At 41.2% G+C, this 16,625-nt stretch overlaps 1 protein-coding gene across 6 annotated transcripts in view; it reads left to right on the forward strand.

The window, feature by feature from the left end:
- Window positions 1–16,625, forward strand: part of LOC122561657 (proton myo-inositol cotransporter-like) — a 151,147-nt gene that overhangs the window by 60,922 nt on the left and 73,600 nt on the right. For all 6 annotated transcript variants that reach the window (XR_015761160.1, XM_087999609.1, XM_043713609.2 and 3 more), the window contains exons 3-4: window positions 3,946–4,154; window positions 13,464–13,572. Coding sequence is in view for 5 of the 6 variants with exons in the window: in XM_087999609.1 (XP_087855735.1) it covers window positions 3,946–4,154; window positions 13,464–13,572 (318 nt within the window). In the remaining variant the exon portion in view is untranslated. The remainder of the gene's footprint in view (window positions 1–3,945; window positions 4,155–13,463; window positions 13,573–16,625) is intronic.

Consider the following 16,625-nt stretch of genomic DNA (forward strand, 5'->3'; position numbering starts at 1 on the left):
GTCGGTAGGTTTGTAGTAGATGTCCGTGTTGATTCGGTCGCCTGAGATAGAAACAGAAAGGTCTAGGAAGGGGAGGGAGGAGTCCGAGACTGTCCAGGTGAATTTGAGGTCGGGGTGGAAGGTGTTGGTGTAGTGGATGAACTGTTCAACCTCCTCGTGGGAGCACGAGGTAGCGCCGATACAGTCATCAATGTAGCGAAGAAAAAGATGGGGGGTGGGGCCAGTGTAGTTGCGGAAGATGGATTGTTCCACATACCCTACGAAGAGGCAGGCATAGCTGGGGCCCATGCGGGTGCCCATGGCTACTCCTTTTGTTTGGAGAAAGTGGGAGGATTGGAAAGAAAAGTTGTTCAGGGTGAGGACCAGTTCGGTCAGTCGAAGGAGGGTGTCGGTGGAAGGGTACTGGGTGGTACCCTTCCCATCCCATTCGCCATCCCATTCTCCCAATTCCTTCGTCTCCGCCGCATCTGCTCCCAGGAGGACCAGTTCAAAATACGTACAACACAGATGGCCTCCTTCTTCAAGGACCGCAATTTCCCCCCCGACATGGTCGACGGTGCCCTCCACCGCATCTCCTCCACTTCCCGCTCCTCCGCCCTTGAGCCCCGCCCCTCCAACCGCCACCAGGACAGAACCCCACTGGTCCTCACCTACCACCCCACCAATCTCCATGTACAGCGCATCATCCGCCGTCACTTCCGCCACCTCCAAACAGACCCCAGCACCAAGGATATATTTCCCTCCCCTCCCCTATCAGCTTTCCGTAGAGACCACTCCCTCCGCGACTCCCTTGTCAGATCCACACCCCCCACCGACCCAACCACCACTCCCGGCACCTTCCCTTGCAACCGCAGGAGGTGCAACACTTGCGCCCACACCTCCCCCCTCACTTCTCTCCAAGGCCCCAAGGGAAACTTCCATATCCGCCACAGATTCACCTGCACCTCCACCCACATCATCTACTGCATCCGCTGCAGCCGGTGTGGCCTCCTCTATATTGGGGAGACATGCCGCCTACTTGCGGAGCGATTCAGAGAGCACCTCTGGGCCACCCGGACGAACCAACCCAACCAACCTGTGGCACAGCATTTCAACTCCCCCTCCCACTCCACCGAGGATATGCAGGTCATTGGACTCATCCACCGCCAAACCACAACAACCCGACGGTCGGAGGAGGAGCGTCTTATCTTCCGACTGGGAACCCTCCAACCGCAGGGGATGAACTTGGACTTCACCAGTTTCTTCATCCCCCCTCCCCCCACCTTGTCTCAGCCGGATCCTTCCAGCCCGGCACCGCCTTCCTGACCTGCAGTCTTCTTCTTGACCTCTCCGCCTCCATCCTACTCCGACCTATCACCCTCACCTTGACCTCTTTCCACCTATCACATTTCCAACTCCCCTCCTCCAAGTCCCTCCTCCCTACCTTTTATCTTCTCCTGCTGAACACTCTCTGCTCATTCCTGAAGAAGGGCCTGTGCCCGAAACGTCGAATCTCCTGTTCCCTGGATGCTGCCTGACCTGCTGTGCTGTTCCAGCAATAAAGTTTCAACTTTGATCTCCAGCATCTGCAGACCTCACTTTCTCCTGGGAAATAAATTCAGTCAGGGAAGATGTTAAAAACAAACAAAAATGCTTTTGCATTTGTTTTTTTCCAATCCATCATGGAAAACTAAAACCCATAACTTCAATCTTTTCTCACCTTTGTTCCATGGTTCTCCTGAAATGAAAACTGAAGACCTACTTGAACTTGTAAAACAATGATCCTGATATCTCCTGAAATGGGATAATGTTCTTATAATTTATTGGTTTAGTTCATGGACCTACCCATTCTAATTAGTATGTTTGGATACTTTCCTATCTTGGAGATGAGTAAGAATTTTCAAAAACTAAATTACCCAGTCTTATGCTATTGCCTTCTATTCTCAATGCCCTCTTCTGCTGTCCTGGTTATGTCCGTTCCTTCTTGGACCTCTTTTATACTTTTTCATGTCCTCCAAAATTGCACCCATTGCTTGCCTTTAACTTTGACACTTGCTTAAAATGTGATACATCTCTAACTTTTGCCATTTCCAATCAAACGTTATCTCTGCCTTTTCTTCACAAATACGACAAGGTCTGCTGAGTATTTTGAGTAATTTTAAAAAAACTCCTTATGTTGTATAAAATATGTGAAATCGGAGTAGATCATATGGCCCATTAATCCTGCTTCTCCATTCAATATGATCATGATGAACTTAAAATTAAATTCCATTTCCGTATTCGCTCTTCATAGCTCTTCATTCCCTGAGACCAAAGCAATGTGAATATATTTAATGATATATAGGCAACAATGGGAGATCCATAATTTGTTATTTTTGAAATTTTCAAAAATTCAGAGTACTTCGAGAAAATTTCACTGCATCTCATTATTAAATGATTTACCTCCTGATTCAGAAGCTGTGGCCCCATGTTACAGTTTTCACCAGTTGGGGAACCAACCTCTCATTCAATATAATGAATCATCACTTTACTGCTTCCAATGGGAGTCGGTCTTAAATATGGAGATCCAAAACCGCACACTATTCCCGATTTTAATCTCATCAAAGCCTGGTACGATTGAAATAAATTCCTGGTATGATTCCTGAAGAAGGGCCTGTGCCCGAAACGTCGAATCTCCTGTTCCCTGGATGCTGCCTGACCTGCTGTGCTGTTCCAGCAATAAAGTTTCAACTTTGATCTCCAGCATCTGCAGACCTCACTTTCTCCTGGTACGATTGAAGCAAGACCTTTTTTATTCTTGTACTTTATATCCCTTGCAATAAGCTTGTCCACAGTGCTGTCACTGTCAGAAATTGCATCCGCTCTGTGTTTTCTCGATTCCTGTAAGATTTGCTACAATTGATTCCTACTCCAATAACTATTGCCGTCATTTGTATCAAGCATTACTTTTCTCAGTGCAATTGTCATATCAATTTCAATTACCTCTCATCCTCTGAATTAATATAGTCTGTGTTTTGCCAAAATATTTTTTACATGCTGCCCTTCGTGATATTATCCATGGACACTGGGGCACCTGCCACACACGTCGTGACTGCCAGATTTAACCCTGGTGGACAATACCGTCGTGACTGCTGAATTTAACCCTAGTGGACAGTTACCACTATGTGCTAAATAATGGGATCATTCAAAAATTACTCCAAATTAACTTTACTAGACCAGAGTAACTTGGTCTGACAGTGGTATTTAACTTGTAATTTGCTCCTGAAAAGAATATATTGTGGCTGCCAAAATTCTGAAATAAAAAATACAAATTTGCTGGAAAATTTCTTGGAGAATGAAATGGAGTTAATGTTTTGGTTGCAATTGGTTTTTTTAAAAGAAAGTTAAGTTTACAGATGCTGCCATACTGCTTAATTTTTCCATCCTGTTTAAACCGGTTTGACCTCTGTACCAAAAATCCCTCCACTAAATAACAAGCTGTTTCCTTTGCCAGGACGTTCTTTTGTTCTCAATTTTCCCCTAAGTTCACTTCAGATTTTACCATTCCTCAGCTTTTGTCTTTTTTTTCCTATACTTTGTCTTCCTCTTCACTCTCTACTGTATTTCTTCTTTCTTGCCCACTTTTCATTCTCTTTCCCTCGAGCTGTTCTGTTGGTCAGTGCTTTTTGTTTGATGCTAATACTAGTTTATCTAAACTGCTCACAAATGTTTTAGCATCTTTAATCATCTCGTTATTCAGAATTGGTTCTTCCCTCGTTTTCATGACACTGAAATACTATTTGAACTTGCTACGAAAGAGGCATAGAAATTGCTATATCAGTGCTTTGCATTACCTGCTTAATTTGCATTTTGCCATACTTTGAAGTAAACTTTTACAGCTTAATTTTGTTTGGAACTGCCATAACATTCAAAACAATTATGTATTAGCAAACGAGTTTACCCTTCATATTGTAATTGCTGTTCCAGATACATGCTTGGTCTTTCAGCTGTTCCTGCTGTTGTCCAGTTCGTGGGATTCCTTTTCCTTCCAGAAAGTCCACGGTGGTTGGTGCAAAAAGGAAAAACTCAGAAAGCTCGCAGAGTCTTAAGTCAGATTCGTGGAACTCAAAATATTGATGAAGAGTATGAGTGCATCAAAAGTAGCATTGAGGAGGAGGAAAGAGAAACAGTAGGAGGTAAGCTTGTGAATGTCCTGCAAATAAAGCAATCATTTTTTGCTTAGCTTTGTAAAGGAGAAAGCCTGTTGTTTGATTTACTTTGTCAACGTTAGTTCACTTCAATTATGAGCTTACTTTTGTACTATAAGTTTCACTGTCATTCTTTGGTATTTGAAAATTAATGTCTGAGCTTTTATTAGACCTATTCAAAAAATAGTGGCAAATCTCCATTGGATACTACAGATTGTATACGTGTAGAAGACTTGCGGCTTGATTTTTAAAAATGTATTAGTTCTTCGTGTTCAATTTTTGTTCTGTCCATTGTAGTCAATGATAAGTGTTTTTTTGCACTTGTCGCAGATGTCCTTGTGATGATACAGTACACCACTGCAGAACTGGCTTATTTGAGTTGATAAAATGGCCCGTAATGGATTGATAGAAGGTTCTTATGTTTTGTACAATCATCATCTTCTTTATTTAGCTTTTTTTTTTAAAATAAATTATTCAATAAAGACTCAAACTAATTTTTTCCTCAAATTCAAATGCAAAGTAGTGCAAACATTATATTCTTATGCCATTTTTGCCATATCGAGCATGGTGCCACCATAAACATTTTACCCATGCCCGTCCCTCTCAAAAGGGAGTGTATGCTTTGTGATACCCTGATTCAGTCCTCCATTGCCTTCAACACTTTCACTTCATAAGTATATTTCCATGTAAGCACAAGAGATGCTTTTAATCTTCTCCTTTTTGACTATCCAATGCTCAGAGACTCCTTTCAAGTGGAATAGTGATTTGCTTGTATTTTCAGTTTATTATATTATATTTGTATTTGCCACTCACTATGTTGTCACTTTTGCATTGAGGATCAAATGCAAACTGGGTAGCCATCCTGTAGTCTCTAGTCATGCTCTAGTCAAGCATGACTGCAAACTTCTTGTTGTTTGTCATTTCAGTTCCCCACCTGGCTCTCATTCTGACATTTGTCCCTGGAATCCTCCATAATCCAATGAGTGCACTGTCTATTCATCACAGCTGTAAACATACTGAATATTTACAGCACTTTGTTTTTATCAATGAATTTTACCTCCCTTTCCTTTTTATTCCTTTCTCATAATTACTACAGTGATTTTATGTTTTTTTATCTAAGGGGTAATTCTTTAAGAAGCTGAGGCAATGTGTCAACAAATGGTATCAAAATTCTTTATTTAAAAGAAAACTAATACCTGATCAATTATTAGCAATCAACACTATGGATTTGATCAATGAATATGTGAGAAAGGTTTTAGTTATTTTTAACAAAACTTTAAGCACTACTGCAAGAATATGTTGGATTCTTTATTTGACCTTTTGATGAGTTGCAGGTTTTGGAAGTTGTAGACGAGTGACGTGAAGGGTGAGAAGAGGGATCCTGTTGTCATGAAGGAGAATACATACCAAGACAGTGCAGCTGACCTAATCAGGAAGAGTAGAAAGTGAGGTCTGCAGATGCTGGAGATCAAAGTTGAAACTTTATTGCTGGAACAGCACAGCAGGTCAGGCAGCATCCAGGGAACAGGAGATTCGACGTTTCGGGCACAGGCCCTTCTTCAGGAATGAGCAGAGAGTGTTCAGCAGGAGAAGATAAAAGGTAGGGAGGAGGGACTGGGAGGAGGGGCGCTGGAAATGTGATAGGTGGAAAGAGGTCAAGGTGAGGGTGATAGGTCGGAGTAGGATGGAGGCGGAGAGGTCAAGAAGAAGACTGCAGGTCAGGAAGGCGGTGCCGGGCTGGAGGGATCCGGCTGAGACAAGGTGGGGGGAGGGGGGATGAAGAAACTGGTGAAGTCCAAGTTCATCCCCTGCGGTTGGAGGGTTCCCAGTCGGAAGATAAGACGCTCCTCCTCCGACCGTCGGGTTGTTGTGGTTTGGCGGTGGATGAGTCCAATGACCTGCATATCCTCGGTGGAGTGGGAGGGGGAGTTGAAATGCTGTGCTACAGGTTGGTTGGGTTGGTTCGTCCGGGTGGCCCAGAGGTGCTCTCTGAATCGCTCCGCAAGTAGGCGGCCTGTCTCCCCAATATAGAGGAGGCCACACCGGCTGCAGCGGATGCAGTAGATGATGTGGGTGGAGGTGCAGGTGAATCTGTGGCGGATATGGAAGTTTCCTTTGGGGCCTTGGAGAGAAGTGAGGGGGGAGGTGTGGGCGCAAGTGTTGCACCTCCTGCGGTTGCAAGGGAAGGTGCCGGGAGTGGAGGTTGGGTCGGTGGGGGGTGTGGATCTGACAAGGGAGTCGCGGAGGGAGTGGTCTCTACGGAAAGCTGATAGGGGAGGGGAGGGAAATATATCCTTGGTGCTGGGGTCTGTTTGGAGGTGGCGGAAGTGACGGCGGATGATGCGCTGTACATGGAGATTGGTGGGGTGGTAGGTGAGGACCAGTGGGGTTCTGTCCTGGTGGCGGTTGGAGGGGCGGGGCTCAAGGGCGGAGGAGCGGGAAGTGGAGGAGATGCGGTGGAGGGCACCGTCGACCACGTCGGGGGGGAAATTGCGGTCCTTGAAGAAGGAGGCCATCTGTGTTGTACGTATTTTGAACTGGTCCTCCTGGGAGCAGATGCGGCGGAGACGAAGGAATTGGGAGAATGGGATGGCGTTTTTACAGGGGGCAGGATGGGAGGAGGTGTAGTCCAGGTAGCTGTGGGAGTCGGTTGGTTTGTAGTAGATGTCCGTGTTGATTCGGTCGCCTGAGATAGAAACAGAAAGGTCTAGGAAGGGGAGGGAGGAGTCCGAGACTGTCCAGGTGAATTTGAGGTTGGGGTGGAAGGTGTTAGTGTAGTGGGTGAACTGTTCAACCTCCTCGTGGGAGCACGAGGTAGCGCCGATACAGTCATCAATGTTGCGAAGGAAAAGATGGGGGGTGGAGCCAGTGTAGTTGCGGAAGATGGATTGTTCCACATACCCTACGAAGAGGCAGGCATAGCTGGGGCCCATGCGGGTGCCCATGGCTACTCCTTTTGTTTGGAGAAAGTGGGAGGATTGGAAAGAAAAGTTGTTCAGGGTGAGGACCAGTTCGGTCAGTCGAAGGAGGGTGTCGGTGGAAGGGTACTGGGTGGTACGGCGGGAAAGGAAGAAGCGGAGTGCTTTGAGTCCTTCGTGATGGGGGATGGAGGTGTACAGGGAGAGTATCAACTGATCATTTTAGTAGTTAGTGTGCTAACCAAAGAAGAGTTGGAGAACCAAAAAGAAATCTTTGTGAAAAATAGAAGGGAGAACTTACTTTTATGGTCATTAGTTGTGAAAGTATCTTTTAAAAAACCTGTTCAAATTTGTTTGTTTTTGTAATGGACCTTTCTGATATAGTTTCATTCTAAGCTTTTAAAAGAAATGGTTTCTGTAATGATGTCATCTCTGCAGTGTGGACCAGTGTCATTTGGACTGTCAGTATTTGTAGGAGTCACCACTGAAGTTTAAAAGCTGCTTGTAAAACCAGAGTGGGCTGTTAATATAGAGCTAATAAGTGCTGGGGTATATGAAATTCTAATAACAATAAAGCAAAACAGAAGATGTGCAAATGTAGGTACATAATAGATGAGGATTGAAACACAAATGCAGTGAGTGGAGGGATGGGACTGGTAGATAAAAGGCTTGCTCAGTTATTTTTGGAGCAATTAATGGAGCGATCTGTTAGTATCACACATTTTCACCATGTGTCCAATAAAATCACATTTTGAATTACCCTGTTGGAGTATCCAATATGGATTGAAAAATGCAAGTCTGAATTATTTCAATAATCAAATACATTATCAATATCTTCCATTCACTAGCAAAATGGTATATCTCAATGTACCAGATGATAAAATCGTGGGTACAAGTTGAGCACAGTAGGCATGTACTTTGCCTAACTGAGAAAGCAGATTGATTCACCTGAAATACAAAACATATTGTAATTCAACATATTTATCCTGACAATTGGTACTTAACAGCAAGGAACTCTAAATCTTCAAGTACTTTCTAGAACCTACCAGGGTGAGCCAAGACTTTGTGTGAGAACCAAATTAAGAATTGGTTGAGGAAGCCTTATCTTTGAATAGACCCAACAAACCTCTCTGCCAGTGCTAATATTAACAAATGTATTCATGAGGCAAGAAGTTGAAAACACTTTGGCTGGTGTAAATTGCTATATCTTTCCATGTGCTCATTTTGAGCACAGTTGCAGCAGAACATAATCTCCCAAATCCCATTTGTTTGGGGTACATTATGATGCAGAGGACTCACAGTATTTTTAGCCAATTACTTCATGGTTGTAATGTGATCGCTTAGTGCTAAAGGTGATTTTCTAACTACTGAACTCAAAAGTATGTGCCAGTAATTGTGCCCAGTTGTTCCACAAGCTATCACACGATGTACGACTACTCAGAGCAAAAGTATTCTACCTGTTTACTTGATAACAGTCAAAAAAGCATTGTTGTAACACACAACTTTACTGAAAGCAATGCAAAGCGAGGATTTCTAATCTGTAAGACTTCAACTGTACCCCTTTAAAACCATCAAATGTACACCTGCTCAATCACGACAGAGTAAATGGAATTCTGAGGGTCAAAATCCAGACTACAATGTGGAAAGTTAATTTCTCTCAGGCCTTTTGATTTTTGTAATGATGAAATATATTGTCATTTGTACTTAAGTTGGATGGGTGGACCACAGTCGACTTTATTTTAGAATTCTTTTAATCTTTCTTGGTTTACACAAACACGTACCTCATGCATACTCACACCACAAACGTACGTGTACTTTTTCTGTCTGCCGGTTCTGGATGTTGTTCTCTGCTACCTTTGCAGGTATTGACTTTTAGCTCTGATGCTCAGCTGATTAGAGGACAGGTAGAATCTTAATTTGAAACACTCTTGAAACTGTTCAGTCTCAAATTCTCCCTCTTCAGATTGCAACAGTGTATCACGCAGTCAACAATAGTGCAATTCTTGATAATAGTGAAATTGCAAAATAATCCTGATTTTATGGATATGGAAGTCCAAATGAAAAATGTGTTCTGTTAATTCAACCTTGCTGTAAATATGATATTGCCAGCGCACCAAATTGCCAAAGTCTGATAACATTCTTTGCCAAATTATAGTGGACACTGTGGGTGCATTCAATGTAACAAAACCTCAATTTACTTATTTAAAATTACATTAACTACATTTTAGCAGGATCTTTATTATATTGTGTTAATTACATTGAGTTGTAAGCCATGTCATAGTAACCAATTTATCCAGTTTGTTTTACTTACAATGATAGTAATACACTATAGCTGATCAATGACAGCGCAAAGTTGTTTTTTGGTTACAGTTTGGAAGATGCTCTATTTAAATAGTGCAGTATTGTAGCATCCATTATTAATAACAAACAGTTGCACATTCAACTCTCAGACGCATTTAATTCTGCTGATATAGTTGTCATGATGATGAACCATGAAGGTTTGCCAAGAGTCATTGACTTCTAACACTTAGAATTACATAGCTGGAGACTGTCAGCTCAAACCAATGTTACTATTCGATGGTTTTAGATAAATTATGCTCTTATATTTTCTTGGCTTTGTTACATATTTACTGTCTCAAGTACCAAAGACCAATCCCATAAATAGTCTATTCACTTTGATCCAGATGTACATTTTTAATGTAAGTATTAGGTTTTGGACATTTCCTGGGATTCATTATCACGTGCACCTAACCTTTCCCAGTTTCTGCTTTTAGAATTGATGATACCGAGTGATTGTAACAGGAAACACTTCATCTATACACAGTCTTCTGGAACGATCTTGCAACATGGTTGTCCTCTTAAAATGATTGTTCTGAACTTATCTTGGGTCTACAACTGCATGAGATTGATCGGAGAGAATATTTAATGCTCCTCGCCCCTCTCTCAAAGCATTATGACTACTTTGAAACAAATCAGGAAATGTCCACCAGCTTGCCTCAAAAACCTATCAACTGGCTTATACTGGACACGTCATGTTTCATTTACAATATATGATTTTGATTATCATTCAACAGCTTGTTGGAATCTGATGTTCTCCCTTTATGGAACAGTTAGTTTGTTAGAAATTTTTCATTTTATGGCATTGGAACCAGATTACCAACAAAATAAGATACTTAGCCTTATTTAAATTTGAACAAAAAATGAACCGAACTGTGTACAGTGCAGTGAATCTATTTTTTTTCCTCCACCACAGAACAAAGACTGCTTGACCAATATTCAGCTTTACATGAGCCAAAATTGCTTCAAAATATTTCAGGTCTGACCAGCCAGTTTCTCTAATTCATGTTGTTTAGCTTGAAAAAGAGAAACTTTTGATACCTACTGTTAAACAAGTTTAAGATCAGTCCAGTGTTTTAGTGCTTTCTTCTCTCAATTGGTTGCTTCATCCCACTTTTTAATCCATTTTGTGCACTAAAATTTTCAGTAAGATTAAATGTGTATGAAGGACAGATTCAAAATAATTTTATTTTGATAAGTCATTGTTGACAAGTTGATCTTGTTTTTATGGAATGTCGCAAAGAGCTTCTTAATATGGTCTTATGGAACATAAGTATACATAGTAATGAAGCGGGGATGGGGAGAGATCAAAATTTGACCCAATTCCCAAATTCATTTGACCCCTACTCATTTATCACTCAAAATTCCCATTGTGGCAATATTACTGTGGATAGCTGCTAAATTATGGAAAAATGAGAACAGTTTAAGACTACTTACTCCCAAAAACAATTTTCAGATATTTGGGTAACCACAAAACAACCAAATCAAGCTACGCTGTATTTTGATAATTTGAGCCTTAGTTAACTTTCATAAGTGTTCATTTAGAAGTTTCTCTCTTTCATTGCAACTGAGAAATACAAAAAAAACCACCTGATCCACATCTGCCATAATACCTTCTATTGCATTGTGAATCCTTGCCAGATAATAACTGAAGGCAATCAATAATAAAAAAAAAACTGTGTACGCTGGAAATCCAAAATGCAAATGAAAAATGCTGGACAAACTGAACAGGTCAGGCGGCATCTGTGAATATGAAACATTAGCGTTAGGAGAAAGAGTAGACCATTCAACACTTCAAACCTGCTCTGTCATTCAATTAAATCATGACTGATCTGGTTCCTTATTTATCCAAAATTCATCAAAGACAGCCTTAAATAAATTCTATGACCAAGACTTCACAGTTTTCTGGGGATAGCATTCCACAGACAAATGCATCTTGGAGAAAAGAAATCTCATCTCCATCTTTTAAAGTTAGAACTCTTGTTGTAAAATCTGTTTCTTCTTATTCTGATCTCCCCCTCTCAAAACAGGAAATGTCCCCTCAGAATCTACCCTGTCAAGTTCCCTCATGATCTTGCATGGTTCAGTATGACCACCTCTCATTCTTGTAAAGTCCAATGGATGAAGGCCCAACCTGCTGAAAACCTCAGATGAATAAATCCCTGAAAAAGGGTTTTACTATATAATGTCAACAGCGGTTTTCCTTGTACATTGATCATTTCAGGAGCAAAGTTATGATTAAGATGTGATTAAATATTGCCCAGAAGTGCTACAATGGCAAAAACATTTTTGGCTGTAAATATTTTAATAGTTACCTGTGAACTGTTTAAACAATTCGGTTTGATGTCATAATAAATTTGCTACAAGAGGCCGAAAATAACCAAGAAGATGAAATATATTCATGTTAGCAGACAATATGCCAGAAAAATTAAAAATGGATTGAAGGGGTTTGTAAATTCAGCACTTATGAGTCAAATAAATTTTCATGATCACTTTAAATATGCTACCTTGTCACGTTAAACACAGAGATTCTAGCCCTATGTCATGAATTCAGTTCTCTATCAGAGTGCAACTTGTTCAAGATCCTGGCTTCAGTTGATGTTGAAGTGATCAATACCTCCTTATTTCTCAGTGTTGCAGAAGTTCTAAAGGTGAGTAATCTGTCAGTGACTAAACTTAACCTGCAAAATTATAAGTGGTTTTACAATTGTTTAGATTTGTTTTTTTACAATACAAACTAAAAGTTTCTTTCTCTCAAAACAATTGCAACTAAGAAAAAAATGTGAATAGGAGGAAGTCTTACAAACAGAATTCCAAATCGGCCACAAAGTCTTGGAGTTCCATTTGAAAGCAAAGGGATAAGAGAGAATACATAAATGGACAGATTTCAGGAAAGATGCAAAGATTCTGAATTTAATAGACTATGGTTGGACTTGTAGCAATAGTAGTGAGGTTTCCACTTCTACTCGATAAAGCTGAACCTTAATCATTCAGGCCATGTCCATCCTAGGGAAAAATTGCAATGGAAGCTCTGCAGCATACATTGCTGCCTCAACCCTCAACTCCTAATCTTGTGTCTCAACCTACAGCTTAGAAATTTGTTCTTTAGTTATGATGAGAAGGAGAGCAGACCGGTGTTGTGATTATTCTTTACAAAGTGTTTGAGCAATTGCAGTGTGTGTTTAAGAGGCTTAACATTAAGGTTACTGTTCTATTTTTCTGTCTCCTCTTCGTGCATTAATTCTTTCACCCTCTTCTTCTTTGTGTATGTGTATTTAGGGATCCTGAAAACCAAGGAAAGAAAATTAGATGTGATATCTGTATTTAAATCTCTTGAGAATTTTCTGTTAATGGCGATCTCTTGTTCTTGAATCTGTTACTGATTAGCAATACCTGGTAGTATTTTCAGTGCTGAAGTATATATCTTGCAAGTATATGGATAGTAATTCAGCTTGAATAAAATACTTGATGATGTTCCTAACTCCCTCGTTGCTGAAATATTCTGTTGGTTTTCTGTATTATTAAATGTTTTAGTTGTGACATTGTCATTTGCTAAATTTTAATTTGTTTCTACTTATTGCAGGCCTTTTAAGTGCCTGTAAAATACAAATATGTATCTCATAGGTGCTTTACATGCATTGGATCATGGGACAATGTTCCAATAATACTGCTTTGTAATGTCTTGCAAAGATATACAAAGTTTCATGCCACCTTTCTCTAAATATATCTGACTGGCGTTTTGAGTTGTATTAAATATAAACTTTGCTGTGCTGAAGTTGGAGGTGGGGGAGGGGGCATGAGGAGAGATATTTTTGTGACACCATGTCATAGTCAGTTTCTTGGAAATTGCACAGAAACATCAGAAGTCTTAATCAGAGTTCATTGTAAATTAAATCATGTAAGAAAGTGTTAAGAAGCAGTATTGGTTTGTTGTCTTTTGAATTTGTGACGATGAAAAGCTCTTGTGCTGGAAATATGGTGGGCGCCCAATGGTTTGTGTTGTGTGTGTATTTACATCAATGTGAATTCTCCTTTGTAATAGGTGGTACCGTTTTGTGGAAGATGATAACCTACCCCCCAACTCGTAGAGCACTGATAGTTGGATGTGGATTGCAACTCATTCAGCAACTTTCTGGCATCAACACAGTCATGTATGTACCCAATTCACTCCAAAAAAAACTACCAGAATTGTGTTGATTTTTAAAATCTTTCTTTATTCTCTATGATGCTACAAAGAATATTCTGAATTTGGCATGAAAACTTTCTTATGCCTAGTAAGGATTTTGTTTTAGTGTGCTATAGATAATCAGACTCTAAAATTTAAAAAAAATTGGGGACTAAATTGAAGTTGTTGCAAAATATAGACCAGGAATTACAAAGTGCGGAGAACTCATCCATATTAATTGTCATTAAAGCAGCTTTGCTGCTTGCTATTTCAATTATTTTAGTGCCCAGTCAGTGCCAACTCCATTGTGGAATTTCTGAACATATCAGTTGGGGATAAATATCATAAATGACTGACACTAATTGTGGCCAACTTGCACCTCTTAAGGAAAATGTGAATTGTTGCAAGTGCTCCTTGTTGAGTGCTGCAATGGAAGACTTGGTATGAAAAATGGAAAGTAGAAAAGATGTTTTGTAGGCGAGCGAGAGTTCTGCTGAGGATAGGCAGACCCTTCTTTCAAATGCTTGGTTAAGAAAGAAATGAAACGTTTGTCAGGTACAGACAGCAGAGATTGAGTGAATCCTTAGAATATAAAAGCAGTAGGAGTATTCTTTGAGGGAAATCAGGAGGGCAAAAAAGAAAGATCTGTTGTGTTTGCTTTAGTGATGGAAAGGGATAGGTGTATACCATTGGGCAAGAGTTGCAGCTGGGGGAGGGGCAATTGCAATGCGATTGGGCAAGATTTGAGAAGCATAGATGGGGAGGGAAACTGCAGGAGATGGGCACATTGGGAGTGTGGAGCTTGTTCAGGGAGGGGCTCCTGTGTGTCCTGGATGGGTGTGTGCCTGGCGGGCAGGGAGGAAGCTGTGGAGCGCATGAGCTGTGGTTTGCGGAGGAGATGGAGTCTCTGGTCGGGAGGGGGAAGAGGGCTTGTGTTGGGATGGGATGTGAAGGCTCAGTTGGGGCCCTTGGGGATTGCAGGGTAGCCAGGAAAGACCTAAGGAGAGAGCTCGGAGGAGCCAGACAAGCATATGGACGTACATGGAATAGTGTAGGTTAGATGGGCTTCAGGTGGGGTGACAGGTCAGCGCAACATTGAGGGCCGTAGGGCCTGTACTGTGCTGTTATGTTCTATGTTCTATGAGATAGCTTTGGCAAATAGGGTTAAGGAGAATCCAAAGGGATTTTGTAAAACAATAAGGACAAAAGAATAATGAGGGAAAGAATAAGGCCCCTCAAAGATCAGCAAGGCAGCCTTCGAGTGGAGCCACAGGAGTTGGGGGAGAAACTGAATGGTTATTTTCCATCCGTATTATTGCAGAGGAGGAGGTGCTGCATGTCTTAATGTGCATAAAAGTTGATAAATACCCAGGAACTGATCAGGTGTACTCTAGAACTCTGTGGGAAGCTAGGGGTGTGATTGCTGGTCCCTTTGCTGATATATTTGTCGCATCGATAGCCACAGGTGAGGTGCTGGAAGATTGATAGTTGGCTAACGTGGTGCCACTAATTAAGAAAGGTGGTAAGGAAAAGCCAGGGAACTATAGAGCAGTGAGCCTGACATCAGTGGTGAGCATATTAGAATCCTGAGGGACAGGATTTACATGCATTTACAAAGGCAAGGACTGATTTAAGGATAGTCAAACTGGCTTTGTGTGTGGGAAATCATGTCTCTCTAACTTGAGTTTTTTGAAGAAGTAACAAAGAGGATTGATGAGGGCAGGACAGTGGTTGTGATCTGCATGGACTTCAATAAGGCGTTCAAACTGGTTAGCAAGATTAGATCTCATGGAATACAGGGAGAACTAGCCATTTGGATACAGAACTGGCTTGAAGGTGGAAAGCAGAGGGTACTGGTGGATGGTTGTTTTTCAGACTGGAAGCCTGTGACCAGTGGAGTGCCATAAGGATCGGTGTTGGGTCCACTGCTTTTGGTCATTTATATAAATAATTTGGATGTAAACATAAGAGGTGTAGTTAGTAAGTTTGCAGATGACACCACAATTAGAGGTGCAGTAGACAGCAAAGAAGGTTACCTGAGAATACAATAGGATCTAGATCAGATGGGACATTGGGCTGAGGAGTTTAATTTAGATAAATGAGGTGCTGTATTTTGGAAAGGCAAATCCGAGCAGGACTTACACACCTCTTGATAAGGTCCTGGGGAGTGTTGCTGAACAAAGAGACTTGCAGTGCAGGTTTATAGTTCCTTGAAAGTAGACTTGCGAGTGGATTGGATAGTGAAGAAGGTATTTGGTATGCTTTCCTTTATTGGTCAGACCATTGAGTATAGATAGATATTGGGAAATCATGTTGCAGCTGTACATTATATTAGTTAGGCCACTTTTGGAATATTGTGTGCAGTTCTGGTCTCCTAAAGATGTTGTGAAATTTGAAATGGTTCAGAAAAGATTTACAAGAATGTTGCCAGGAGGATTTGAGCTACAGGGAGATGAGTAGGCTGGGGTTGTTTTCCCTGAAGCATCGGAGTCCGAGGGTTTATAAAATCATGAGGGGCATAGATAGTGTAAACAGACAAAGTCTATTCGCTGGGGTGGGGGTGTCCAGAACTAGAGGGCATAAGTTTAAGGTGAGAGGGGAAAAAATTTAAAAGGGACCTAAGAGGCAACTTTTTCATGCAGAGAGTGGTGTGTCTGTGGAATGAACTGCCAGAGGAAGTGGTGGAGGTTGGTACAATTACAAAATTTAAAAGGCATCCGGATGGATATATGAATAGGAAGAGGTTAGAGGGATATGGGCCAAGTGTTGGCAAAGGGTCTGTTTCTGTGCTGTACATCTCTGACTGTCTGCTTAAGAGTCAATGGAAATGTATAACTGTGGCGATCAATGCTGAAAACCAAGTCTTGAGGGCATAGATGCAATGATTTCAGTAACCTCACCTCAAGTTAGCAGAAGCCCCTCCATCCACACACTCATCCACTAAAACATTTGAACAGTTAGGATTTTTTATTATTCATTATGGGATATATAGCTGACTGGCAAAGTCAGCAATTGCAGCCCATCCCAAATCGCCTTGAA

This window comes from Chiloscyllium plagiosum, unplaced genomic scaffold (genome assembly GCF_037043375.1).
Source record: "Chiloscyllium plagiosum isolate Xiang-an unplaced genomic scaffold, Cpla_swu_hap1 HiC_scaffold_23, whole genome shotgun sequence".
Taxonomy (NCBI): Eukaryota; Metazoa; Chordata; class Chondrichthyes; order Orectolobiformes; family Hemiscylliidae; genus Chiloscyllium; species Chiloscyllium plagiosum.